Below are 26,312 nucleotides of genomic sequence, written 5' to 3'. Positions count from 1 at the left end.
GGCTAAGAAAAGTTCTCCCGTTTGGCTCCTTTAAATAAATATAAACTTTGAATTGACAGATGGAACATGTTCATGTGTCGATTATGCAACCAGGTATTTAGTGCACAACTTGTCGACAAGTAGAAACACAAGTCATGCACGATAGAACTGCTAGATTATATGTTCTCATATCCTAGATTTCGAAGATTATATTACAAAAACCACCACGAAATTGCTAGGCTAATCAATTATGCAAACTGTGTAGGATTTCACTACAGCCAACAACAGAGGCAAAGCCACAAGCACTGCCAGGGTCACTCATCACTGCACCAGATCCCTCCTAGCTTGTTACGCATGAAAGACGATTCAGGAACACACCGATCAGTTTGTTTAGTAGCGAAAAGTGTTATCCGGGCCATACTTGCTTCTGATGTTGTAATGATCAAACTTTGGATCACTGTAGTCGGCTGACTTCATCTCGACTGATTTTGGTTCAGTGCCCACAGCACCAAAGAGGGCCTCGGAACTCTTGTCGCGATGACGGTGCCGAACTCGATCTTTCTGGGGCTTAGAACTCACCTGAGCCTCTACAGAGCCATAAAAGTCTGCATACTCTTGTCTCTTCGATGATCTGTGCTTGCTAGGCAGCGAGGGATCCTTGAATTTGGGGACTTTGCTACTCTTCTGGGGCTTTGGTGCTGTTTCGGTGACCACATTTGGTTCATGAAGTGTCTCGGACATAGGCGAGGGACTCTTTTGCTTCTGCACAACGGGCGGTACTGCTTTGTCTTCAGGCATGACAAGATGATCTTTGAGAGGAGTCAGGCCAGCACTTCGTTTGCGACAAAGGCCAAATGGGACGAGGTTGAGAAGCATATTGCCAATTCCTTCAACAGCAAATTTAGATAGATCAACAAGAAGCCTCCCGAGAGATGGCCATCCAGCACCAGGCTCCTCTTTCAGGGTCTCTACAACGAGAGTAGGTTTCTCCAAGGAGTTGCCCTCGTGTTGTGCACTTTCGAACGCTTGATTCTGAAGAAACAAAAATAAGATGTTATTAACAATTGTAAATTAAATAGAAAATAAGTGAGGGCTCTCACGTATGATAATTAAGTATGACAGTATGAATATAGTGCTTGTAACTGGAGAATGACAAGACCTATTATCGATGCCTAAATATTGCTTTGGAAAGATAAGAAACAAAGGCAAGACAAGCAAAACACATTATATCTATATTTTATCACCTTGTGGGAAATGAGAGGCCCAAATCCATGCTGCAGCAAGCATGAGACATAACCTGCCAACACTGCACCGATGACCATAATAATATCTGCCAAAATAGAACATCATTAATCCAGGACGTAGATAAATATCTCAAGAACACATAGGTCATTATTGAAAAAAAAAATCAGATGTTATATTCAAGCAGGGGGATTGCCATCAATCTGCAGACGGTTGGAAATAGGGGCCAGATCAGCCATTGACATTTATACAATGCCTCTTCTTCAGCGAGAAAATCAAACCACTCATATAACAGATAAAAAATTTTCACTTGCAATAATTCATTCAAAGTCATACCAAAATAGAAATGGCATGGAAGACTAAAGTGAAAAGATGAGAATGTTGGAAACACAGTCTGTAAAGACGTTTTAAACCCAGCTACAAGTCATATATGAATATAATTCTTACTCATTTCCAGTAAATCTTGAGTAGGATATTTATCACAATTATTTAGAAAAGACGTTGCCTTCCATAACTATAACCAAACAGACTGATAGACCTCCATAGATATGACAATATCAAGCAAGCTGATTGCAAACTCATGAAGCTCAGGCAACGTATAAGATTGCATTCTCATTCTCTTCTTGCTCTTTTCTTCTGACAGGCAATTGAACATGAAATAGAAGTTAAAAAAAATTCTGGATTTTTTAATTTCCAAAGGACTATGTCAAATCTGCACTTGAGACAAATCAGGACCGTCAAAACCCAGCTCAGGTGGCCGTTAAATCTCAATCAGTTCAGATTAATAGCTAACAGAAGTCTATCCCACAAACAAATTGTGCCAAAATCAGGCTTTTTCCTAATTTAGGTTTGGTGCTTCTTGTATGTTAAACATGTTCATACTTTGTAGATTTTGATATTTCTGGAATCGTGTTTATTTTCTTGACATACAGATGATGCAATTAGGAGTTCATAAACAAGGAAATTTACAAACATTGCGACAAAGGTTATATGCAAGGTTCAGAATGGTTGCAGAAGCAATGCATTAGATACATTTATCATCTTTTTTTGAAACCTCCATTTACATAAAATTGTATAGTGTACACTAAGAGTAATCTACACACAAGGTCACACTGATGTGAAGAAGTACAAAACAAGGTACTTCTCATGATAAAAGCACAGTTCAGTGATTTCTCTGCTGATTCTAGTTCTAAGAGACAGGAAAACTCGGTATACTGTACAGGGATTGGATAGGCTGTACGATCTCAAAATAGTCCATGAACTTGAATGAATCACCTGAGATGACTGTAACTATGTGCATATGATCCTGGAAAAGAAAATAATTGCCAACACAGAGAAAAGGTTTGCTCAGGTATTGGTTACAGAGAAAAATATATCAAGAGGAATTTACATCAAGATAATGATATCCATAGTGATAAGATAGGAGACCATACATTTATTCTTTTTTTCCAATAAAGAAAGTCAAAGGAGAACTCTAATGGAGATGTGGTATGTTAAAGAGGAAAAAAGAAATTTGAATGGAAGGGATTATTACATTTCAATTTCCAACATTGTGCATCAGGAAAAAGATGGACTATGTAATACACACACACACATATATGCATGTATGTATGTATGTATGTATGTATATACATATATATGTGTATATATATGTATATATAATATATATATACAAACACACATTGAGCAGCCTATTATTGATACTAAGGTTCAAGCATTCTTACGCATTAAGGTCAGACCAAGCTTCATACAGGTTCAAGTTTGAGGCAGACTAGGTTTGGTCAGTGTAGCAGAAATAGTTGTCAGTTTCCTACAAGCATAAAGGTACAGGAAATAGTGACTGATAGTTGTTCATGATACCGTTCAGACCTACGAACTACAAAGGAAAAATTGGCCTCCAATCACAAGTTTGTTGACGAAATTATATTGCATTGGGAAGAGGACCAAATGATGATGAGGATCTTCATCAGCTTCCAACTATTTTTTATTGGATTTATCCCAATACATCTATGTTAATAGCAATGTCCATGGGGGAGTTCATGGGTCATCATGCAGATTTTATGGCTTCTAGTTAACTGTACCTTAATCTTCCTCTTGATATCCTAAAACCACACATGAATTGAATTGGATGATTTTCCATAGTCTTATTCTTGATTTATGGTATGTCAATTTGACTCAAATACTAGCATTTCTTATATAATCTTTCCTTAAATTATCAATAAGGACAACAATAACAGCTACAGAAGAAAGCCATAAAGGTCATGCCTATTTCATGTTGGCTCATGACATAAATCAATCATCTTCAAATAACTATCGACCTCTCTGAAGACAAACTAAGTATGAAGAGCACGAAGATGAATTCTGGCGGATGATGTTGTGATCGAGCTCATACGAGAGAATGAAGCTTGAGGGTAAAATGGTTTTGACAAAAGTGAAAGAGAACAAGGATTTTGAACATGATGGAATATTGCATTGTGACAACTATGTATGAGTCCCACAATCCTTGATTATAGATGAGGCAAATTTATTAGTAAAATATCCTAAAAAATATTAAGATATGGTTCTAACCTGAAGTCGAGACCGAGCTATACTGGTATTCGCAGTCCTCTTGCTGAAGAGAAATTTGGCGAAGAGCAGCATTTCCCCTGTCCACAACCAATAAAGAACATGTTCTTCCAACATATACCACATCAAAATCAGTAGAAAACTTGGCATCCTCACTAGGCCCATCTCTGTATCCTGCAATATTGGATTTGCCACCAGCAATAGTTGTCACACCTGCAGCGGATAACCTCAAGTAAACACATGCAATTTGGTTCACCAATTGCAGAAATAACACTCGTAATCCCATAATCATTAAATCTGATGCAGGATATTGTCCAAGTGATGCACCTGCTTCACCTATCTTCCGAATAGCCAGATTAGAAGTATCAGCAACGTACACATTCCCCTTGTCGTCCATGGTGACACCCTTTGGGTGATAGAAACGAGCATCGCTCGGTTTACCATCAACATGTCCAGAGTATCCCTGAAATGACCCGGCAACCAGCCTTGCTCTGCTATCTGCATTTATCCTTTTGTCAGCAAAAAATATGCTAATGTCGAACCATAAGAACTAAAGATCTCATCTTGACTAAAGCAAAAAAAAAAGAGAAGATATCCTAATTGCAACAGGAAGGAACCCTTGACCACAAAGAAGCCTCAAAGAATTTGATATCTGCAACGATAGATTGCAAGAAAAGATTCGAAGATGGGAGGGAGCCGCGATCATACACTGGGAGAGCGGCGGAGTGATTCGGACTATGTTGTTATTAGTGGCATCAACGGCGAAAAGCTCCCCCTCGGGGGAGACCCGGATGGTGTGCGGCACCACGCCGAGCTTGTCCCCCTCCACAAGCGTCTCCACGAAGTACCCGCTCTCAAACTCAACCACGTCCCCATCTGCCACCACAACACAACGGGGGCGACAAATCACTCGGAAAGCAACGATTTTTTACGGCAAAATCGAAGTGAAAAGGACCTCGACCCACCATGATGGGTCGTTTTGGGGGAGGGCTTGGTCCATTTGAGAACGCTGGACAAATGCTTCACTATAGCACCTGCAAGAAGAAGAAGAAGGAGAAGTAAAATGAAAGCGATCTACAGCAACATAGAGCTCAAACAAAAAGAATAGAGATCGGGAGCCCTTAGATTACGACCGGTGGGGGTAGCTTGCGCTTTGGAACCGAGAAACGCAGCGGAGGCGGCGGCGAGGAGGAGGACTAGTAGGCGAAGGGATCGATTCATGGCAGCTCTCCCGGGAGGAAGGACGACGGGTCCAGTGCCAGGAAGGGGGATCCGTATGATCGATGTCTCACTGTTTTCGCGTCGGGGTTAAGCTGCGCTTACAGTGTGGTGCGGTGCGTGATAGCCGCGGCGTGCAACGCCCCGCTTAAAACGCCATTATTTATTCGTCTGTCCGCTTGGTTTGCGGTAAAGATGCGACGGGAAAGGGGAATGGAAAGGGCAAAAGCGCTGCCACTCTGATCGTGTTCGATGCGGGCCTATAAATTAATTGGGCCATATTTGGGCCCATGGATCCATCCAGATGCATGGGCTACACTTGGCCCTTCAGCAACAGTGTCCGAAGGTACAGTTGAGATCGAATACAGATGACCAAAGTAAGTCTTTTAGTAAAGCCGAAGGTCATGTCAACTCTCATGATACTTTTGACCGCTCAGAGGTAATGGATCTTTGCCTTCAAAGGACGAACCGACGGCTGTGATGCGATCATCGGTAGAAGGACAGAAATAGCCACTTTTGTGAGCCACTTTTGTGATGCGATTAGGAGATTGGGTTAATTAAAGGGGATGCAAACGGAACAGCAGGGTCCCACGCGCCGGCACCGGCGCCACCGACAGCGGCGGGGGCTCCACCTTCCCTCCATCGTGCCATTGGACGGTGGCCGTCGTGTGACGTGGCTGGCATCGTTGGGGTTTTCGGCTTTGAAGTTTTATTTATCTTTAATCTTGTAGTTAAAATTACTGACGGAGATTACGTAAATATACATATAAATCTTAGATTTATGACACACATGAATGAATGTGAAGATAAAACCAATTACGATAGAACCAAAATCGAGGTGGGACCCATCGGGTCCCGCTCGTGACAGAACAGTGGATGGTGTATGGGCGGGAAAGGCGCGGTGGGGTCCCTTTCGGAGACGCAAAGCACGTGCGAAGGAGGGTAGCCGTTGTCGCAGCATTGGATTCTGACACAGGCTTTTGGTTGGCGATTGGACGTTGGTGCTCGTGTGTCTGTGTGCGTGCGGAGCTCCTCCCGAGAAGAGAAGAACGAGTTAGGAGGCCGAGGAGTGGGTGAAAAGAGCCGAAGAAGATGAAGTTGGGAGGGAGAGAAACCAGACCTTTGCTGCGCCTTTAGCCCCCTCAGCAGGTTTTGCATGGAACGATGTGTTCAGCGGAGGAGGGGAAAGAAGAAGTGGGAAGAGAAGCGAGAACTTGGACTGTAACAGGTTTTGCATGGAAACAAGTGTTCAATGGAGTGGAAGGCCTGCGCTGCATCAAAAGATGAAAGAGATGAGAGATGAGAGATTCCAGAGTTCCAACTCTCTCTCTCTCGTACAGGACTCCACGAAAGTGAAGGCATGATCTTTACCCGAGCAGAAGATCCGAACTCCATTAATGAGGTGAGAGTGTCATCATCCAATGGTGAAGGGCGTGGACCAAACGTCAAACGTCTTCTACTGTAGACGTTTAATGTCTCCATTTGCACTGCTCTCCATCAGAACACAGAGTCATGTATATTTGGATGAGTTTTGTCCGAGTGCTTCACGTTTCCTTTGCAGCGTCAATTTTGTATTGCTTGAATATTTCCGCTGAAAGTTTGCAGAACTCCTGCGGAGAAGCCGACACAGATGAGGAAAGAAGGAAGGTAAAAAATATGGGTTCATGGCAACATGTTTTCACGAGATTAGTAGTACCCAAAAAAAAAGAAAAAGAAAATAAAAATCCCACCTCCCAAAATCCAGCTGGAATAGACTACATCGGGTGAGAACATCTCAATTCCCATGGATGCCCCTCTGTTGTACCTAAATTACCCCCCACCTTGTCCTGCTAAGTATGAAAAATAACATCTCAGACGCGTAGGGCTGTTTATGTAATATAGAGCGTATGTTCGGGGTAATTTAGGCAATAAAATCAACGGGTGCCAGAGGTGGTCTTTATTTTCCGATGCCGCGCCTCCCGACGTTTCCCAGTTCACATCTCTCTGCTTCCTCCCTTCCTCGCGCCACAGTTCACATCCATTGGTCGGTCTCTCTCTGTATTCTCGCCGTCGATCTTGATCTTTTGCCCGTTGGTGCTCTTCCGAGGGCTCTCTCGCCCTCGCGCAAACGAGCTCGGGGGTAGAAGGGAGGAGGAAGAAGACGAAGAGGACCGCTGTAAAGATTCCATTTTTGGGGTCGTTTTCGCTCTTCCGACGTTCTCCCCGAGGTCAGTCGAATGGGAGGCTTCCTACTTGAGGTTATTCTTTTCCAATGGTTGTTCTATATATGACAAGATCGCCACTGCGAACGATGGGTACCGCTAGGGAGCGATAGGAGAAGGCCCTCTGCTGCGGCTTCTTCTGGTCCTGCCGACCCCCCGTCTTAGGTTTTCTGGTGCGTCTCCATGTCTTGGTCTCAAATAAACCCTTTTAACCGTCTATTCTTCTCATAATCCCAAACGAGTTTCGTTCTCTGGGCGAAGAGTAGATAAAAAAAGCACTTTTTTCCCTCGTTCTTTTCTGGTTCAAAAATCAGATTTTGCGTTCCTGTTTCTGCCCCTTCCAGAAATCGGATGGTAGTGAATGAATGTTCACTACGTGTGCCTGATTTTGGCATATAATATATACATCATATATAGTATTCGACGAGGGATGCCGGAAGCCATGGGAGAGTGCCGAAGATGTAGATGCACCGATTAAACTGTGGTTTCCTTGTAGCGTTTGCTTCTGCTATGGTAGCAAGAGTCACGTTCTGGTCTCTGCTCTGGGGATTTGTCTATTCTCGCCTCTGAGAACATTTGTCCACTTGCTCCATGGGCAAAAGCTTAGTACCTGGAAATTCCTATGCGGCATGTGACGCCGGTGTTTGCCGGGGCAGTGGATGGGGCCTCCCCGGGAAGACTTTTGTGTTGTGTTCCTAGTGGAGGCACGTTAGAAATAGTAACATCAAGTTGATTCCTTCCCATATAATAATTAACATGCAAGAGGAACATAGCACAAAGGACGCTGCCGCTTATCATGCTATCTTGCCAATGTTAGCGTCCGGTGTTGCTCACTGGCTTGTGAGCGCCAGAGGTCATCGTTGGATTTGTTTTGTAGTTTCATGGACGTATGATTCTTTCCATGCTTTTTCTGTTCCTAAGTTGTTTGGTGAGGCCTGCATGAGTAGACTGATCTTGATAGTTAGGACTGAGAAGAAGAAGATGGGGTCTCTTTGTGAGCATCACCGTATAATAAACTGGCAATCCATGAGGGCTTCTGCAAGCTGTGATGCAAATTTTATAGAGCCGACAACCGGGCATGGCGTCGGATCAGTAACTCACCGTCGCCTTATTGGAGATTCCTCTCCCACCTAATGCTGCATGAGCCAAAGCTTTTCTTCCCCAGTTATTTTTCGCTTTTTATTCCTCTGTTGTCCTTTGTGGATTTGCCCCACCACGGGGACATGCTCCGTGTTCTTATTCATTGCAAGAATCTAATGTCCTGGAGCAGTCATCTTCATCTCGCTTATTGAATGCCTTCTTTCTGATTCTTTCGTTCAAAGGTATCGGTGCTGTTCCTCCTTTGGTAAATTACTGTTCAGAGAACAATCATTTTCTTGCTATTCTATCTCTCCTTTCTTCCTCCGGGCTTTGAATACATGCATATTCTCGAACAGGAGAACCTAAAACGACAACCTATAAAATTGATCACTTTTCTCTGCATCAAAAATCCCACTGCTGGCCACTGTCCTCTCGCCCTTGGGCTGCCGCCGTCGCTCTAATCTCGGTGGATCTTCTCTTTCTTTGTCTAGATCTTGAAGCAGAAGAAGCGATGGAGTCTACCAGAGTGACGCCGCCACCCAAGTTGGGAACGCTGGCTCGGGCCTTCCATAAGATCCGTCGCCTCCGCCGCTCGGCCACCAGCTCTGCCAGCGGCGCCGACGTTGCCCTCGGCGAGGATGGCTACTCGATTCACAATCTGAAGCTGTCGCAGAGCTTCAGCGACTACTCCTCGATCCTGTCTGAAGGCGGCACCGACTTTTGCAAGGTCGAGTATGAGAAGCAGCTGCAGCAGAAGCTGGCCTCGAGGGACAAAGAAACCATGGAGTCCCTCCTCGCCAACCTCTTCGCAAGCATCTCCGCTATCAAAGCTGCCTACGCCCAGCTCCAGACGGCGCAGTCGCCGTATGATCCCGATTCGATACAGTCTTCTGACCTGGCCATCGTTGCTGAGCTCAAACGCGCCTCGGAGCTGAAGCACTCCTACTTCTGGAACCAGTCCTTCCTCCCATATCCTGCTCCTATGCCGCAGCCGACGCTCGCTGCCCAGATCGAAGAGCAGCGCAATCTAATCAAGACATACCAGATCACCACGAACAAGCTGGAAGCCGATCTCAAGCGCAAGGATTCGGAGATCTACTCACTTCATGGGGAACTGATCGAGTCTCAGAGAAGTAACCAAGCCTTGGAGTCGAAGCTTCATCCTGGCCTCTCTCTCTGCGCCCTGGATGACCTACAACTCGACAGCTTAAGTCCTGCAAATTTCCTTGCCTTTCTGCGATTCACCTTCAAGGCCGTCACATCCTTCGTCAAGCTAACGGTGAAGGAAATGGAGTCAGCAGGATGGGACGTCGACGCTGCTGCCACTGCCATTCAACCGGACGTGCTCCTCCTCCGTCAGAAACCCGGCGTTCGGACCTTCGCCTTCCAGTCGTACGTCTGCCATAAGATGTTCTCTGGCTTCCACCACCAACACTACGACCTCGCTGCCCTTGGAGACCGGTCGATGTGGGGTCGGCGCCAGTTCTTCGACGAGTTCACCGAACTGAACCGTCTCGGATCGACTCGAAAGCTAAGCCAGAAGTACCAGGGGATCGCGAAGTTTCTCAGGGCCAAGTATCAGGCGCTGGTGCATCCTAAGATGGAGTCATCGTTCTTCGGCAGTCTCGATCGAGGTGCTGCGGTACAGGACTCGGCGTTCTTCGCTGGGTTTGCGGAGATGGCGAGGCGAGTGTGGCTCCTCCACTGCCTGTTCTTCTCGTTCGAGGACCGGTCCGTCTTCCAGGTGCGGCGGGGGAGCCGGTTCTCTGAGGTGTACATGCAGAGCGTGGGGGAGGAAGAGGAAGAGGACGAGGGCGTGGAGGAGGTTGCAGCCGCCCGATTCAGACCGGCCACGGTCGGGTTCACGGTCGTCCCCGGGTTCGGAGTCGGTGGGACGCTGATCCCGTGCAAGGTCTGCCTCGCATCAGCGGCTTCAGCTGATGATCGACGGTCGTGATGCGACCGGCTGACCATCGGACGGTGCACCACGTAGGCATCAGGCTCTTTGGCTACGTGATGCATGGGAGAGTAGTCAACGCGAGAGATCAAGAAAAGGGTAGAAGGAAATATGTCTCCGAACGACTATGAAGCTGAAAGATTAGATGTTAATTGATGTCGCAAGCAGGACCTGCTGTTGTTGTTTTCTGAGATCATATTAACTATATAAATATATATATGTATGTATGTATGGATTTAGTTTAATGGAGATCGGAATAAACTAGAATTAAATCACAAGTGGTGGCATGTCTGCCATCACCAATGCGTGTTTTCTGATCGGCTTGTGCGGTGTGCTTTAGGCTGTGTGTTTCTGGTTGCAGGAGACCACTTTTGTGGCGTTTTCTCCGCTGCTCGTGGCTTTGCTGCCACTATGGGCCTACTAATTATTATCGTTATTGTTATTTATCTTAGGTGGTAATTAGTGCGAGGATTAATTAATTCAATGTACTTGGAAGGGAAATAAATACAATATTGTTATACCGGTTAGGAATCAAATGGGTGATAACGATGCACGGGCCTCTACATCAATTGAATCTTAGATGTGAGCTTGATTAGCCACGAAAGTAGAGCACGATCAAATTTGTGACATAACTTAAAACTATTTTGTCAATTTTCTATTTATTATTTAAATATATTTTTAGTTAAGTTTAAATCTATCAAGACTCAAAAGAAATCTTATTAGAAAATCTTGATCGCTTATTCATATATTATTTTAATATCAAAACACACTAGTCGAATATTAAATCCTTACAAAACCACATGTAATAAATTTTGCATCTCAATCACTCGAGAGAAAAAAAAAAAAAGGGTGATGTACAACCATAAAAGTAAACATACTTGGGCAAATAAGAATGCATTGACAATAATGAGAACATATGAGTATTTATAACTAAAGTTGCTTTCAATTTGTTGGATGATGTTTAATGTTATACATATCAACCGCCAAATTCTGTACACACAGCGAAAGAATGGAGGATAAACAGCCAGAATGAACAATGGGGTCACGAAATCTTATCGGGGCCAACTAATTTTCCAGCTTAAGGAATAGATCCGAAAGAGCACGGTAGAGAACGGCTGCTGCAGGTGGCATTGGCATCGACCCCAGAAGTATGTCTGATGCCTTGACAGGAGCACCATAGAAACGCAAGTTCTCTGAGGTACGAGTCGTAACCATGTTACCATTGAGTGCACAACCGACGAAAGCACCTGCAACACAAGAATCCCAATGGTAATGATATAACTCTTAAACATTAGCATAACAAGTAATAAGATGATATCAATTCTCTTAGATATGCTAGCAATAACGGTTCTATTCAGTTCTACTCTAATTCAACAGAACAAGACCATACCAAGGTATTGGACGAAGAACAACAAATGCAGAGATAACTATGGTATCTAACATAATAGAAATAAGAGATACACCAACAGCAACAAATAAAATGATGACATCTATACAAGTATTCCAATGCTTCCAATGCTTGCAGCCTCTTCCATTTATACAAGTACACGAAGCATGCCTCGTATCTATCATTGGCCATGGATGATGATATGAATTAAACAAAACAAGCTAAGGTGGTATGAATTAAACAAGACAGAACCTTTGCTCAATGGATGATGATAGATGAACAACTAAACAGTATGCCTTGTGTTAAAAAACATCAATATCAAAGTATCCATGGTTTATGGCTCACCTTAAAATGATATTTTATAAGAGCAAATTCCAAGGAGGAGATTCCTAATAAAGAGAGTGTATAGGACTACATTTGCATGAAACATACCTTTACTACAGCTATATGTATAACAGGCAGCATGACCGCCATCACCTGCACGTAGATCAGCCTCAGCTGTCCGTCCGACAATTCCTGCAGCTGCACTCAATCCAGCACCAACTGATAAATGTGCACTGCCACTAAAAATTCTGACAGCATCTTTGTTCCTCAAAACAATTACATAGTCAGTTAGCTCGCCTCCAGCCTGTGGGGAAAATGTCAAACAATCATTTTAGGCATACATCACCTTATATCAAGTGTTTTTCCAATTCAATAATATTTTGAAACATAAGGCTAAACATAAAGAAATGCTAACCTGGGCCCCCCATCCACAACCAAATGAAGAGATGGCAGAGGGTGGAGACCAAGAACCATCCTCTCTACGAGCAACAACAAGACCAGTCCCAACTTTATAAGTAACCATTAATCCAACATTAACAACAGTCAGTATTGCAAGGCCCCTTGCTTCTTTCAGAATAGCATCAGGAATGGACTTCTCAGGTTTCAGTGAACCCACCTAGCAATAATTTATAGCAAGCTTTGAGTTTCTCATGAAGTGCCCATTGTTGTGCAAAAATAATATGTGACATGTAACCTTAAGTAGAACTTACAAGAAAAAGATGTAAACCACATTCCTGAAATCATTGGAAGAGTTCATAAATTATAGAAGATGTTTCAAATAACAAGAAGTACATACAGTATCACAAAAAAAAGGAATATCTTGTATTTCAGCTAGTTTTTTTTTTAGTCTTTTCAACTCAATGTTTTATTGTCATGATAAGACTATCTGACTGCTAAAACATGAATGATTTCACTAATGCAAACTTTTTGCATGCTAGACAGAAAGGAAACAAGAAAATAAGTGAAAAAGGAAATATATCTTTAAGGCTAAGTTGAGAAACTTAACAACACATACAAGAAACAAAGAAATTGGATAAACAACGAGTGTGATTAAACTATACTCTGTTCAAAATCTAATCAACTGCATTGTTTTAGTTCTCAAACTAAGCCCATGCCAGTGCAAATACTAGATGTTAAAATCACCATCAAACCAAAAAACATGCAAACAAGACAAGGCAGCAATTCACATGTGAAAAATCTTACTATCAGATTGTCTGAGCAAAATACACCTAAATTATATTGCAGTGCCATTAGAGAATAGAATTTACCTTATTGTAACCATGAATTATATTTGCTGCCTTGTAAATCTCATACTCCATAGTCCGTCCCCATGGGAAGTTCAACCATGACCGCAGGGTGCTGAGGTCTGTCAAATCATGTGTTGGAAGCTGTGAAGCATGACTAACCTGATCCATTAAGTAAGGCTGAATCGGCTCCAAACGGACACAACAAACATCACAAACCCGTTGGGGGTCTGAAATTCTGAACTTTGGAGGCAACAAGCTTCTTCCTTTGGAGCAATCATTGCAAAATATCCCACCACAAAACCGGCAATGATGCCGTGAACACATGATTGGATGAAAGTGAATGTTGCACAACATGCAAGCAGCTGCAGCACTGTCAGACAACCACTTTGGTGGCTTTGTTTCAAGAATTTCGTTGCTTTGCCCAAAGTTAGCCTCCGCAAGTGTATTAGCCATCTCTTTCCAAGTTTCTTGTAAGAGATCTGATATGCAAGACACCCTGCAACTCCTTAGTTCACCTGAAGTAAGGACACTCACTTTGCCACGGGCCACAATAAGCATCTCAGAAACCACATCCCACATGGTCATCTCCTTATCTTCTCCAGAAAACTGGTCCCAACTGAATTCTCCCTCAGGGAAGTACCCACCATCGGAATGGAGTCCCTTGCTCCATTCATCATGGTCACCTTCTAGCATGGGAGGAACAGAGACAGGTATCCAGTAGCCGCTTTCTTCATAAAGTGGAGAATCATAATAGAAATATTTGCCTGATTTTTGTGCTGCAGGATCCTGAACCATTTCTGAAATGTATGGTTTTTCAGTCTTGGATGAAGAGCTATTGTTGTGGCTGCCCTCCATTCGGTCAGGTATCTATTCAAATTTAGATTTATAGCCACGAGCATCAACAAACAACAGTCGTATACAGATTTAAGCTTTTAAGACATGATGCTGAAATCATAGAGATATTATTTGTAGGTGTCAATTTCTGTTTGGTGGATTTTGACATTATTCTGAATACTCATGAAATAAATGTATAATTGTTCTAAAATCTTACAGAATTCTAATAAATAAGAGGATGCTTGTATAATCTATTGAATATATGTTTCTGAACACTATGACAATCCGAAAAACTTAAACTGTCAATATAAACTTATAAAAGTTACTCACAACACCCTGCACTTCAACTTTCAAGCAACTGAAAAATAAATGAACAGAAGCAAAAAAAATGATGGAGAATGTAAAATATAATATTATCCATAATAACTTGTACGTCGAAACCCTTCGGCTCGACCGAGAGGGCATTACTACCATGAACTGTAGTGCAGTCGAAACTTAAAGTCATAGAATCACCGCACAATATCTGCCCAAAGCAATGTTGCACTAAGGGCAAACATATGAAACCATCAACGACCCGAATTTTCACAGTAATATATATAATATATCTAGATATATGATCTTTAAACAAATCGCCAATAATTTTCACAGTAGAAACTCAAAATACCTCCTTCCTCAATTCGCCAAATATGAAACCAACAAATAGGCTCAAACAATTTCTTCTTTTTGCAAAAGTAATGATATATGATCAAAGAGAGAAGATAGGGACGAAAGTCATCACCTCGGGGGATGAAGGGGTAACCTCCGGTCCTGGCTTAGCAACATCAGAGAGCCCAGGATCGATCGCCTCCATGGACATCAAGGTTGTGCGGGACGACATCGGTTCTTCGACCTCGATTACAGGGTAGAGATTGTTGCACCCAACCATCGAGAACCGATGAAACAAACGAAAGCGTGTCCACTCACCAGAAATCGTTCATCGATCGAGGACGATTAAGAGACGAGTCCGATATCGAAAGGGAATTAGGGATTGGGGAATCGCACAAGAGTTCGAGGTGTGAAGGTAATCTTTCCCTAAAAGAAACCAATACCTATTCACAGGCCAACCGTAGCAGAAACCGTACATACTATGTATAAAGTAGAGCATAAAACATGTCACGTGCGGTGTATGACACGAAGCAAAATGGGAGACGCTGCGCGCGAAGTCAAAGTCGACTGTTGAGTCTTGACCCAATTCACGAACCGTTGGGTCAACTTTGGGCCTAATTAATTTTGACCCAATTCCGTCTTCGGGTCACACCCCTTTTGATACACATTGATAGTATATATACTCTTTACGTGAGAATCATATCAGCGTGAGAAGCTCTTTTTTATCTGTGTTCGAAAGATCCATACGTATATTAAGGATATGGTCAATAAAGTATCATCAAAATCCACTGAGAAAGGTGGAGACTTCCCTTGCAAAAAGCATTCCATTACAACTTTAATTTAAATATAGCGTTTAGAAGATCCTACGACGGCAGAGTTGTAATGGATAGATTTGTTTTGATGAACAACACAATCGTCAAATCGCATTCTTTGCTGCGAGCATTGCAGAAATGCATCAAATTTTCCACCAGAGAAACCTAGATTTCTATCACGATGAACAGCAAGTTCAGGAAGAACCTGAGGGCCGTTCGCCATCTCCTCCGATGATACTAGCTCATCACCGGCAATCTCGGATGCTCATCAGTCGGCAACTTTGATACTGTTGTGACGGCTGCCAGCAACTTGCGATCCGCGTACTCGGAGCGATAATAAGCCACCGCGTCCCGCATGTCCTCGAAAAGCACCGCCACCTCGAAGAACTTCATCACCTTGCGGAGCTCCTGGTCGGCGAGATCGTCGGAGAAGGGGGCCACCTGCAGTGCATTCTCCGGCTGCAGCGCGTAGGCGTTCGGGTTGTCGTCCACCAGCACCGCCCGGTCCAAGGCCCTCCCTACCACCGACAGATCCTTAACCAGCTTCCCCTCCATCTCCTTGCATGAGTCCCGGTACAGCCGGTGGGATATGAGCTCCCCGCCCGGATCGAGGCGGTCGAGCACGAGCGAGGCGTACTCCCTCAGCCCCGCGGTGAACACGATCACCTCGAAGGCTTTGGCTGCCGCCCTGAGCAGCTCGTCGGCGCCCGGCCGCTTGAGGACGTAGAAGGGGACGACGCGGCCGTCGATGGAGGGGTGGACCGCGAAGTCGTAGCGCTCGGGTGGGGGGTCGGTGCGGGAGTGGACCAGGGTCTCGTCGAGGTCCAAAAAGACGGTCTTTTTCTCCGGGAACGACGGCGGAGGGAGCGGGGCTGCCGCGGCCGGTGGCGAAGGTGGCTGCGGGGGTCCTTTGACGGTGGTGGTGCTGAGGCGGCGGAAGCCGAGCTTGTGGGGGTTGGGGGTGTTGGAAGCGGAACGGCCGAGGATAGCGAGGCGGGAGAAGATCTTGACGAGGCGGCGGCGGCAGGAGCGGACGGAGCGGTCGATGGCGGCCTTGAGGGGGGATGAGGACTTACTGCACTTCCTCTTGCTGTTGCTGGTGCTGCGGCGGATGGACTTCGGGGGGGTTTTGGAGACCATTTCTTGTGTTCCTCTCCTCCTGTCGCACTTTAAGGCACGAAGAGGAGAAGGAAGACGAAGAGGAAGACCAGAGATGGGCGTCCTTCTGTGCTTGGTTACTTTATTTGACTTGGAAAGAAGGTGTGGGAGGGGGCTGATACTTTCAACGGTCGAGAAAGGTTCGGAGTTTTGAATAGGTGCTGTAACGGTCGAAAAAAGGTGTGCCTCCTACCAGAGTTCATTGCTGGAATGAGCTGGCATCGCTTTCGCGAGGATTCACCGGGCAGGCGAAGATTTCCGCGACAGGTGTCATCAGTGTGCGCACGTTAACTGACGTGGAAGAGCTTGCGCAGCAACTGCAAATAATGCTGGGGAAAGCCGTATATCCTAAGAATCCGACTCGAACATGGATCCTCGAGTCCACCGGCATCCAAAAGCTTATCGGATCGTGGGCGGACTGGACCCGATAGCCCCTTCATATAACTGGGCCAGGCTTCAATTAGTGTGATTACCGCCAAACATTTCGAATCTCGACCCCCGTCTCTTCCTCCCCTCCCACGCGGATCAAATCAAAACGGCGAGGCGATTCCTCCAGGTATTCCCCGACGTGATTCCGCTGTCTGGAAGTCCTTCCTCTTCGATTTTTACAGGTTGATCTCCATATCAAATTTCCTCAATCATATGGGCGTCAGATGTATAGCCTAATTCTATCAATTGTCGATATATTTTTCTCTGTTAAAGGTTCGATCGAATGGGTTTCCTGCGATCGGATCGAATATCCGTTTATGATCGGAGGAAGTTCTCTTCTCACAAACCTTTTTGTAGGGTTAATTTGTAATCTTTCTTTGCTAAGCTTTAGGGTTAATTTGAAGTTTTGGTACACGAGCACGTGGTCTGGGATTGGCAGATTCATGTATTTTGCCATAAATCTGTGTTTTTCACCTTATGTTCTCTGTAAATTCTGGAAGAAGAGATTAGATGGTTTGTGATTGTTATCTGATACTCACTGTTTAGAGCGGCAATTGACAACTGTAATGTGTGATGCAAACATTTAATTTTATCTCCAATGTTTCGTTTGAGAAAGAGAAGATAAGTGCATTAGTTCCTTTTAGATAGTCTTCTAATGCACGTATCATGATAAGCTTCCAATTGTTACTTGCATGAAGAAAGTTTGTTATTCAAGGACTAATTATAGGTTTTCATATATTGCAAAAATCCTACTTTTTATTGTTTGTCCTGAACTTTTTACCTTTTGGTCACAATGTCCAACCAATCTCCAGTGATTTTTCGATCTGTCATTCACAGTGGATAAGAAGAAAGGAGTCCTTTTGTTTTTTTATCACATTGTGGAAATTTAATCTTCTACAGGGCTCTGTCTTAACATTGCTGGCGGTGGAGTTTCTCAACATTGTGCAATTGGTATTTGATATTAAGAGCTGTGATGAGGTGTAATGCTTGTTGGAGGGAATTGGAAGGGCGAGCTGTGTCGACCACCTGTGGTCATCTATATTGTATCCAACACATATTTTAAAGAATAACCAGCTTTAACTAGATGTGGAGCAGTTTACAATGTAGCTGTGCATAGTCAATATCCTTAACTACGTTAAAAGGCAATGAGGATGCAAGCAAGATACTAAGCAGTGATGCTGCTTGTCCAATTTGTGATCAAGTACTCTCCAAAAGGTGAAGGTCTTTCTTAAAGCTTTCTTTGTGTTAAGTGTTTATTGTACACTAATTAATATCATTCAATGTTTTTTTTTTGCAAATTAATCAACGTTTTTGTTCTATATAGGAAGGTTTTTACTTTCATGCATATGTTTATTCCAGTTTGTAGTGCTTGTCATTGCTTCTTTTGCCACTACTATGATTAACCACACGTGTTTGCTTATCAGTCTTATGAGACCAGTTGACATAAATCCTGGCAATGAATGGATAAATGTAAGATTTGCTTTTGTTACCTGAAATATCAACATTATACATCTTTGGTTCAATTAAACCTTTCTCCGCATCCTTCCACTGCAGATGGCAATGGCTGGAGTTTCTCCACAAATACGTATCCTATGACCTTTTAAATTAATCATTTTTTGATTCAGTGGCTTTCTAAACTGAATTTGTGTTTGGATTTGAAAGCTTGTGTGATTTCATGTAGGAGAGGCCTTGATAATTCTCTGATCCATAGGACAGCCTTCAAACCAGATGGGGCTTTACACTGGGATGAAAATAATGGTTACATAGTAAAAATTTAGAAGAAAACTTTCTCCTGTTGCTTTCTTGACTCCATTCCACTCAGTCATGAAGAGCGCATATAGGAGTGTGATGTTCTATATTGGGCAACAGGAACTTGAGATGAATTACAAGATGAAGAAGATTGTTGGGCAGTGCAAGCAGAAATGTGAGGTCATGCAAGAAAAGTTCACAGAGAAATTGGAGCAAATTCAAACTGCATATCAGAAAATGGCCAAAAGGTGCCAAATGATGGAACAAGAGATCGAAAGCCTGTCCAAAGATAAGCAAGAACTACAGGAAAAATATGCCGAAAAATCCAGGTTGATTTACACTGGTGCTTATCTAAGTCTGATATCCTATGTTTCACCTCCCCACTGTTTTTATTTTGGTTTATTTATGGATGGCTCAGGTTCTAACAGGTTAATTATATGAAAACCAGGCAGAAGAGGAAACTTGATGAGATGTATGATCAACTAAGAAGTGAGTATGAGTCTGTGAAGCGTTCAGCAATCCAACCAGCAAACAGCTTCTTCCCTGGAGCCGAGCCAGAGTTGTTCTCCGGAATGACTAACATGATGGGTGGTAGGGAATACCTATGCAGGTTGCATTTTATCCAATAGCAGATATAAGATTTTCTAATTGCTTTATTAGAAGCTTACTTTTAGTTTTAAATATCGCATACCAATATTTCAAAACTAGTCGAATAGTTTCATTCATTTTTATCATACAATCAAGCAGAGAGCTGATGAAACTTTTGTTGAGCTCTCTCCAAAAAGTACCAGATGATTTATTTGTCGCAGATCAATCGGTTTTTACTCCTGAAACTCCAGGACGGAGAGAGATGTGGCCTTCAACGAAGACCGCTAATTTGGAAGCCTTTGACCTCTCTGGTGGCTCACCAGCAAAAGCAGCACCTGGTCCTGTTGGTTCTGGAACACGGAGACAGCCACGCCCTCCATTCGGAGCTGCTGCAAACAATCCTGCAGCGACTACTCTCCATGATCTCATAATTTCACCAATGAAGCGGCCCCAGCTTTCACGCAATCATGCTCGCTTGTTCACGTGAAGCTCTTGCTGCCTCCCCAGCGAGAGACAAAACAAGTCCTTTGCGACTTGCATATCTTGGTAGGTACGTTTTCTGTTGCTTCTTACTTGCTGTTCCTTTTAGGACCTGAAAGCTTTATTTGATTCTATAAGCAGTCCCTCTTGTTTCTGCTCTTTGCATCCTCCGGTGATTGTTTGATGGTAAAAGTTTCCTTATGGTGTTTCAATAGAAAGATTCAATTTTAAGCTGGCTTTGTAGAAGTATTTAAAAGTACAAAAAAAGAAGCGTGAGGATGTTGCTGATGAAAAGAGAATATTCTTACACTCATTTTTATATGACTCTTAGCTTCGATGATCTCTTAGTGAATTCCTCCTTGAACTTAGATCACTAATAAACTGAATACAAAGTGGGTTTAGCTGACGTTTTATGTAAATGAATTTATTTTCCTGAGCTCATTTTCACATATTGAAATAGAAGGGCCTACTTGGAAAAGAAATTGATGGATGGAAAAAGTAAATTTCTAGGTTGAAATTATCATAACAAAAAGTGGTGAATCTATAAACTATGTACTTTTATATATCTGTAGATTCATTGCATTGGAAACCTCCAAAGGTTTACGATAAGATAATTTTATCATAATTTAAGGTGTTTTCCTCTTCTTCATAGGTATAGTTTCCAGGCGTGCAAATCACTCAGGTCTAGAGTATTGAATAAAGAACCTAAGTAAGTTTAGAATCCAAGTTCAAGATTATCTGTTCGATACAGTTTTTTTATTTTCACCTCGGATATTATCTTTATTCTCGTCTTTAATCCTTGGATTAGTAGTACCTTGTAATCCTCCTCCGTACCTTTTTAATTGAAACTTAAATATCCATTTATTATTTTTCTTATAGCAACATAAATCAGTTTAATTTATATAGTACCAAGGAAACAGCTCAGGTGACTTGTATCAAGGTTTTTTTTTTTGTATATACCTAAAAATTATTTGATGCAGAGTTCTTGAATTTTTGGATGGAAGGGAGCCTCATTTTGCATATAGTGGCGTTTAGAGTTTGACTTATTTATCTCTCTCTAAGATGATTAGGAATTGATTCTGATTCATGAAACATACATGCAGTTGATCCCGACTTGCCGGAGCAGTACGATATGTCAAAGTTAGCGTGTTTATAGAGGTCAGGTTGGCTGCATCAACGTGATTCAAGCTTTCCAAGGTAAAATAGTAGCTTCTTCTATATTGTTGGCATGAATAATTGACAGATGATCATCGAACGCAATACATATATTTGCAGATTAAAAGCCAAAATATAAATGCAGAACAATTACGAATATGTAAAAAAGAGATTTATATACGTTTTATCGGACCTGTGTAACTCATCATATGCACAATTCTTTTGGATCGTATAAATTGTTGACTTGGCATACATGCAGTACTCTCAGAATTAAGAACACTAGTAAACTCTTGTTTAATTAAAGCGTAATTAACACGAAAAATGATGGAAATTTGCTTTGTCTCTAAGTGCAAGAAATCCAGCCGCCATCTCAAGAACATGTGTTATGTGCATCTCATACATACTTCACATGAAACTTTTGTTTAAACTGATCATCTGTAATGGAACTTTCTAATCATTTGTTTTCAATGTTCACAATAGAGGACATTATATACATACATACATATATATATACTTTTTCTATTATTCTTCAAGCTTTTTGGAGCATTTCCTTTGCCCATTTCATGAGATATACTAGTACAATTATTTACCACATGAGATATCTACAAGTGGAAGTGAAGGTTTTCCTACTGATTTTTTTGGGAATCCTAATCACAAAGTATGTGACTTCTCAAATCCTAAATAATCACTTCCCCCACATGTCTCCCAATAAATTCTGTAATGAAAGTCTCAAAAGCTTCTTTTGATTAATTATTTTTTAATAAAAAATTATTATATCAAATAGTATTATACATAACTTCTACACATGGCATTCAAATCCGAAACCTATCACTTGTGCGATAATGCACTAACCAATCCTTAATTTCAGAGTCCTTTTCATTGCTTTTCTCACCTACACTGATCGCTTGTTGGGATACAAACTAGGAAGAATCTGCAACCACAAATTCGCACATCATCATTTTGTACAGTGATAATGAATCACAACCAAATTTTTGCTCATTAAAACCTTGGCACAATCATACGTTCGTGATCTTGCAAAACAAAATCGTATGTGCATACCCAACTTGGTTATCGATTCATAAGACAATGATGACATGCATTTAAATGTCATGTCATTGGTTTGAGTGTGTGGTCTTCTAGGATTCTTGTGAACGGAAGACAAGGTCAAGATGTGACAGGATATGGCTGTACAATGAAGACATACTAGAAAGCCAACTTTGCTCTACCTCTCTTGCAGTAAATGCATGTCTGATTTAACTTTCTTTCTCTCTCTGGCAATCCTTCCGGTGACATCGTGGAGAAGCCCTTCAATTGGAACCGTACAAGTTATAGGATTTTATGAAGATTAACTCCACCCATTTGAGCCTTTCGTGGTCTGTAATTGTTGGTACGGTGGCCTCCTTTTCAATCTTTCTTTCAGCGAAACTTTGTCGATTTCCGTCTCCGGATGTCCGCATGTAATTGTAACCTTCAACTTGAATAGAGCTGCAGGCCTTTTGAAATCTTGCATGTACGTTTTACTTTGTCCAACAAGTATCTGAACAGGAGGACACACAAGCCATGAGCACTCAGTTAGCGTCAGAGATAAATGGTGAAAAGGACATAACATGACCAACTTGGTTCAGAGACATAATAACTCTTTGTTCTAATGAGACTGTGTTTTAAGGATTTGATTGGTTTCGTCTCTTCATTATGTTTTTGGGTTATGTGATTGCATCCTCTTTCTATGGTTTTCAGATTCCCACCCGAAGACACTCTTTTGCAGCATTAGGTGACAAAAAATTCACAGAATTATTCTGACAGAGAAGGCTTAATAAATAGCTAACAAATCTCAAATTTACTCAAATGGATCAAGTTCAGCTTTGACAGTTTCGGATACATTCGATTAGGATTTCTTCGTGTTCCATATATACATACTAGGAACTATGGAATATTGTAAATGTGATCATGCTCTTCCAATCTACATCTACTCAATGGAATGCATCCACAAATAAACTAACTATAACACAATGATAGCAATTATGAAGATTTTAACAAATTTGCGTTGGTCGAAAGCAAAGCGACTAAGGTGGAAGAGTCAGGATTGAAAAGAGAATTCCTAGCTTGTTTCTTTTATTCAAAACCATGCATGAGAATGCAGGTCTCCGTAATGTTGATTCAGTTTATTTGATGTTGAACCATGATAAAATAATTTAACAAAACAAAAAATAGATCATGAGGAGCATCCAATCACAATCTTCAACCTTGATGAGGGCAATAGAAGATGAGATCAGATGGACTTCAATAACAAGCTTCGTTAACATCATAAAAATAGATAAACATTGGTTACTGAGGAGGGCCAAAAAAATTTTAGTGTTGTTGAAGGACTTCATTCCCCACAGAATTCTCAAGAACTATAATATATTGATTGCAACATGAAGATGAAGATAATATATTGTGACAAAAAAAAGATCCTATATCATCACACACACTTCTTATACACACAGAATTTTATGATATAGCTTCAGTGGTTAGATGACTGTAAGACCTTTAACATTAAGTACATATTTGGTGTAAAAAGATTGATTTATTTTGTCAACAAGAAGTATAGTAGATTTATATCCTATACCAAGTATAGGATATTTGGTAGAGTGTATCTGGAAATAATTTATGAATGTTTCATTCCATCTCTTAGGTGTGTTAAATGGTACAGTGACATATTTATGTATTTCTGGCTTCAATAAACTGGATGGTACAGTTTACATCTTTATTTATAGTGACAAAGTGATTTCTCAAGTAATGCTTCTGCTCCATTGTACTGATTCTACTTGCAGTTTTCTCTCAATGTAATTAATTATACATCATTAATCCGACTACTAGTGATTCTAAATGACTTTTTCTTTTATTCTGGTTTCTGTAGCTTCAATACATATGACATGAACAATTAATGACTTTATCTACAATATATGTCTAATGTGCATATATTTGTATAACTCTGGACCATCTGACCATGATGACATGTAGGATGCCATGAAACCTTATTTTGCCCTTTTATTATGGAACCAAGAACTCAAGTTTATTGATAGTCCCTTTCCCTTAAATACTATGACCATACGGCAGTATCTTATTCACATCTCTGCTACACTCAACATTGTGTCTTGCAAAGTAAGGAGGAAAAAGAAATGATAAATGAAATACTTCTGTGCAAATTCCACATGCCTTTTAGGGCACAAAGGAGATCAGAGGAACATTTTATGTTAGTAAGAAGAAGATTTTTCAAGATTCTCTTGATGAACTATAAATTTGTTGCTGTCTACCTTTTGGAATTGTATCTTTCTTTTCTTTAATTTGTACAAATAAACTACTGCCAACCTCCATGTTATTGAATGTAGATTCCTTAGGACAAGGACTCGAAAGCTTCTTAGACATCCTCATTAGGATTTAGGACAATCTCTTGCTTGAACAGGACAACTACCAAATAGTTTTCCTAATGTCTCTCTTTTGCTCCATTACAAAGCATGTCATAGTTGTTAAGGTTTAGAAAAGAACATGCACCCCACAAGTATGTCTTTTGTAGTTTGCATCTTGTACGTAAACCAAGCCATATAATAAATAATATATGGCTGGTTCTTCGACTTTTGATGTTGATCTTGGGCCACTAAGAATCTTGCTTTTCACTGTACTGAGAAATGGACAGTAATAATCTACACTCCGGCTTTCTTCACATGGACTCCTGAGCAGGACAACAGCATTTGTTTGTTCCTATAGCTATAATTACCAGCAAGAGTGCATATTTAATTCTGAGATAACGCAGGACTAGGTGAGAACATACCTCACTGCGCATCTCAGTCCCACGACTGACTGCAGGATGCGAAGCCCCTCCCCCCCTCGGCGGTTCATCATTGACGAGTAGACCCCTACCCCCGGTGGAAAGAACAGCGCGTGTGAGCCTCCCCTTTCTGTCAGGCAAAACAGCGAACACATCATGGACTCGCCTGTCTTGCTACGTACACCAACCTTTCACGTACTTGCACACCCAAAAGTAACCCCGAGCTTGAAATGGGTCTTACGTCTTCAGCGTTCGGGACGCAGCTCTTGCACCCCTCATCGACCGAGCTGGCTTCGGTGTACACGAGTTCCACGGCGACGACGCATATTGAGTTTGCCGCGACGGTGCTTTCTTCGATGTTGTCATGTAAAAGAGTCCCACTGGAACACATCCCAAAGCTGTAGAAGCAGTGGCGCTGAGCCCGCCCTCCAAGGTTGCTGTCCAACAGGGAGTGGAGGAGGTGACAGGCCGTGTATAGTCTTCCGTGGCGTCTAGCAATCAATAGTCTTATTCCTGGCTCCCCTCCTGTCACATCTCCGTACTGTTTTGGCAGCAGGCCGATCGCATCACCCTCTCTCCCTCCCCGTCGCATTCATTCATTTCCTGTGCCCCAGCTCGTAACGTCGATTTACCGCAGGGGAAAACCAACACCACCGGCGTCAGTCTCGCTTTCGCCCACCTCCACCGCCACTCCTCCGCCCGATGACGTTGCCCGTCACGCCCGCCCGCTTCTTCACGCTCGTGCCCTCACCCCCGCTCCGCTATGCTACGGCACCCCCCAACTGCCCAATCACGTGTGCAGGTGGGGGTGGGTCCCGGTCGTGTGGTGCGGGCACTCGGGTCGGGGCCGTTGGGTTCGGCGTACCCGGCTCGGGGTTGGTGGTCGCGGGCGACGGGACAGGACCACCGAACTGCGGGCCCCACTGTCCGCGCCTGCGGGAGCCTGACGCTGTCCTTTTCGAGACAAAGAAAGAGAGAGAAAAGAAAACCGACGCTGTCGTGGGCGAGGAAAACTACCTTCGCCACCCGCCCTTGAGTTGAGAGAGGATCGCTGGACCCCGCGGTTCTCCCCACTCGAAGTCCGGTAATTCCCTGGGTGAAACTTAGATCAGACGGGGAATGGTGTTTCCAGGGGGAAGAGTGAGGGGACGTACGCATGTGCGCCCACCCACCACAACTCGGCGTACCCGCAGCCTCACCAGCCATCATCATGGCGGTGGGGGAACATCACGCGTGATCACGACGCCCTTGGACGGTCGCCGCCCTATCCACGTCGCGCCCGGATTAAATCAAATCTTCCGTGCCGTAGCACCGGTCGCTTTCGGTAATAAATGGTAGGGGCTGAGTGGGTCCGCATTCCGAGGTGGAGAGCGGGAAAACGGAAACTAAAAAATAAATAACACGAAAGCGGTTGCGGCCTTTTATCCCATCTCTCTCTCTCCCCACCACCACCC

At 42.8% G+C, this 26,312-nt stretch overlaps 5 protein-coding genes and 1 long non-coding RNA gene across 8 annotated transcripts; 2 read left to right on the top strand and 4 right to left on the bottom strand.

Annotated features, from left to right (window-relative positions):
• Nucleotides 1–135: 135 nt before the first annotated feature.
• Nucleotides 136–5,159, bottom strand: LOC103991613 (uncharacterized). Its single transcript, XM_009411115.3, has 7 exons — nucleotides 4,920–5,159; nucleotides 4,752–4,820; nucleotides 4,495–4,662; nucleotides 4,114–4,284; nucleotides 3,790–3,999; nucleotides 1,224–1,309; nucleotides 136–1,011 (listed from the first exon to the last, which is right to left on the bottom strand). The coding sequence occupies exons 1-7, from the start codon at nucleotides 5,005–5,007 to the stop codon at nucleotides 370–372; spliced, it is 1,434 nt and encodes a 477-aa protein (XP_009409390.1). The 5' UTR covers nucleotides 5,008–5,159; the 3' UTR covers nucleotides 136–369.
• Nucleotides 5,160–6,969: 1,810 nt separating this feature from the next.
• LOC103991611 (protein GRAVITROPIC IN THE LIGHT 1-like) lies at nucleotides 6,970–10,559 on the top strand. Of its 3 annotated transcripts, XM_065191911.1 has the most exons (3): nucleotides 6,970–7,211; nucleotides 7,309–7,378; nucleotides 8,777–10,559. In XM_065191911.1, the coding sequence occupies exon 3, from the start codon at nucleotides 8,797–8,799 to the stop codon at nucleotides 10,240–10,242; it is 1,446 nt and encodes a 481-aa protein (XP_065047983.1). In that variant the 5' UTR covers nucleotides 6,970–7,211; nucleotides 7,309–7,378; nucleotides 8,777–8,796; the 3' UTR covers nucleotides 10,243–10,559. The 3 variants fall into 3 exon arrangements, with proteins under 3 accessions (XP_065047983.1, XP_009409388.2, XP_009409389.2); XM_009411113.3 differs by lacking the exon at nucleotides 7,309–7,378; XM_009411114.3 differs by lacking the exons at nucleotides 6,970–7,211; nucleotides 7,309–7,378 and adding an exon at nucleotides 7,387–8,527.
• Nucleotides 10,560–11,120: 561 nt separating this feature from the next.
• Nucleotides 11,121–15,138, bottom strand: LOC135678768 (uncharacterized). The gene is made up of 5 exons (XM_065191909.1): nucleotides 14,813–15,138; nucleotides 13,222–14,067; nucleotides 12,369–12,569; nucleotides 12,062–12,257; nucleotides 11,121–11,489 (listed from the first exon to the last, which is right to left on the bottom strand). Exons 1-5 carry the CDS (start codon nucleotides 14,957–14,959, stop codon nucleotides 11,308–11,310), a joined length of 1,572 nt encoding a protein of 523 aa, XP_065047981.1. The 5' UTR covers nucleotides 14,960–15,138; the 3' UTR covers nucleotides 11,121–11,307.
• A 193-nt stretch (nucleotides 15,139–15,331) lies between these two features.
• LOC135678769 (uncharacterized) lies at nucleotides 15,332–16,735 on the bottom strand. Its single transcript, XM_065191910.1, has one exon. It carries the CDS (start codon nucleotides 16,629–16,631, stop codon nucleotides 15,729–15,731), a length of 903 nt encoding a protein of 300 aa, XP_065047982.1. The 5' UTR covers nucleotides 16,632–16,735; the 3' UTR covers nucleotides 15,332–15,728.
• A 1,316-nt stretch (nucleotides 16,736–18,051) lies between these two features.
• LOC135679932 (E3 ubiquitin-protein ligase CCNB1IP1 homolog) lies at nucleotides 18,052–19,959 on the top strand. The gene is made up of 7 exons (XM_065193915.1): nucleotides 18,052–18,121; nucleotides 18,221–18,293; nucleotides 18,503–18,548; nucleotides 18,633–18,663; nucleotides 18,901–19,156; nucleotides 19,276–19,415; nucleotides 19,613–19,959. The coding sequence occupies exons 1-7, from the start codon at nucleotides 18,052–18,054 to the stop codon at nucleotides 19,900–19,902; spliced, it is 906 nt and encodes a 301-aa protein (XP_065049987.1). The 3' UTR covers nucleotides 19,903–19,959.
• A 2,090-nt stretch (nucleotides 19,960–22,049) lies between these two features.
• Nucleotides 22,050–25,515, bottom strand: LOC135679931 (uncharacterized). The gene is made up of 3 exons (XR_010515369.1): nucleotides 25,100–25,515; nucleotides 24,862–24,988; nucleotides 22,050–22,587 (listed from the first exon to the last, which is right to left on the bottom strand). It is a non-coding gene; the product is annotated as an uncharacterized LOC135679931 (long non-coding RNA).
• Nucleotides 25,516–26,312: the final 797 nt, after the last annotated feature.

Source organism: Musa acuminata, chromosome BXJ1-7, assembly GCF_036884655.1.
Source record: "Musa acuminata AAA Group cultivar baxijiao chromosome BXJ1-7, Cavendish_Baxijiao_AAA, whole genome shotgun sequence".
Lineage (NCBI taxonomy): Eukaryota > Viridiplantae > Streptophyta > Magnoliopsida > Zingiberales > Musaceae > Musa > Musa acuminata.
The sequence above is the reverse complement of the archived record's forward strand: the minus strand, read 5'-3'. Positions and strand labels throughout refer to the sequence as shown.

What these genes read in the sequence shown, in the direction of transcription:
- LOC135679932 (XM_065193915.1), top strand. Translation starts at nt 18,052, where the DNA reads ATGAGGTGTAATGCTTGTTGGAGGGAATTGGAAGGGCGAGCTGTGTCG. An exon ending in GATCAAGTACTCTCCAAAAG is followed by an intron (nt 18,294 to 18,502) that starts GTGAAGGTCTTT and finishes TTTGCTTATCAG; the next exon opens with TCTTATGAGACCAGTTGACA. An exon ending in CGGAATGACTAACATGATGG is followed by an intron (nt 19,416 to 19,612) that starts GTGGTAGGGAAT and finishes CTCTCCAAAAAG; the next exon opens with TACCAGATGATTTATTTGTC.
- LOC103991613 (XM_009411115.3), bottom strand. Translation starts at nt 5,007, where the DNA reads ATGAATCGATCCCTTCGCCTACTAGTCCTCCTCCTCGCCGCCGCCTCC. An exon ending in TAGCTCGGTCTCGACTTCAG is followed by an intron (nt 1,310 to 3,789) that starts GTTAGAACCATA and finishes CTATTTTGGCAG; the next exon opens with ATATTATTATGGTCATCGGT. An exon ending in GGCCTCTCATTTCCCACAAG is followed by an intron (nt 1,012 to 1,223) that starts GTGATAAAATAT and finishes TTGTTTCTTCAG; the next exon opens with AATCAAGCGTTCGAAAGTGC.
- LOC135678768 (XM_065191909.1), bottom strand. Translation starts at nt 14,959, where the DNA reads ATGGTTGGGTGCAACAATCTCTACCCTGTAATCGAGGTCGAAGAACCG. An exon ending in TTACCCCTTCATCCCCCGAG is followed by an intron (nt 14,068 to 14,812) that starts GTGATGACTTTC and finishes AAATTTGAATAG; the next exon opens with ATACCTGACCGAATGGAGGG. An exon ending in TACATATAGCTGTAGTAAAG is followed by an intron (nt 11,490 to 12,061) that starts GTATGTTTCATG and finishes CTTGTGTTGCAG; the next exon opens with GTGCTTTCGTCGGTTGTGCA.
- LOC103991611 (XM_009411113.3), top strand. Translation starts at nt 8,797, where the DNA reads ATGGAGTCTACCAGAGTGACGCCGCCACCCAAGTTGGGAACGCTGGCT.
- LOC135678769 (XM_065191910.1), bottom strand. Translation starts at nt 16,631, where the DNA reads ATGGTCTCCAAAACCCCCCCGAAGTCCATCCGCCGCAGCACCAGCAAC.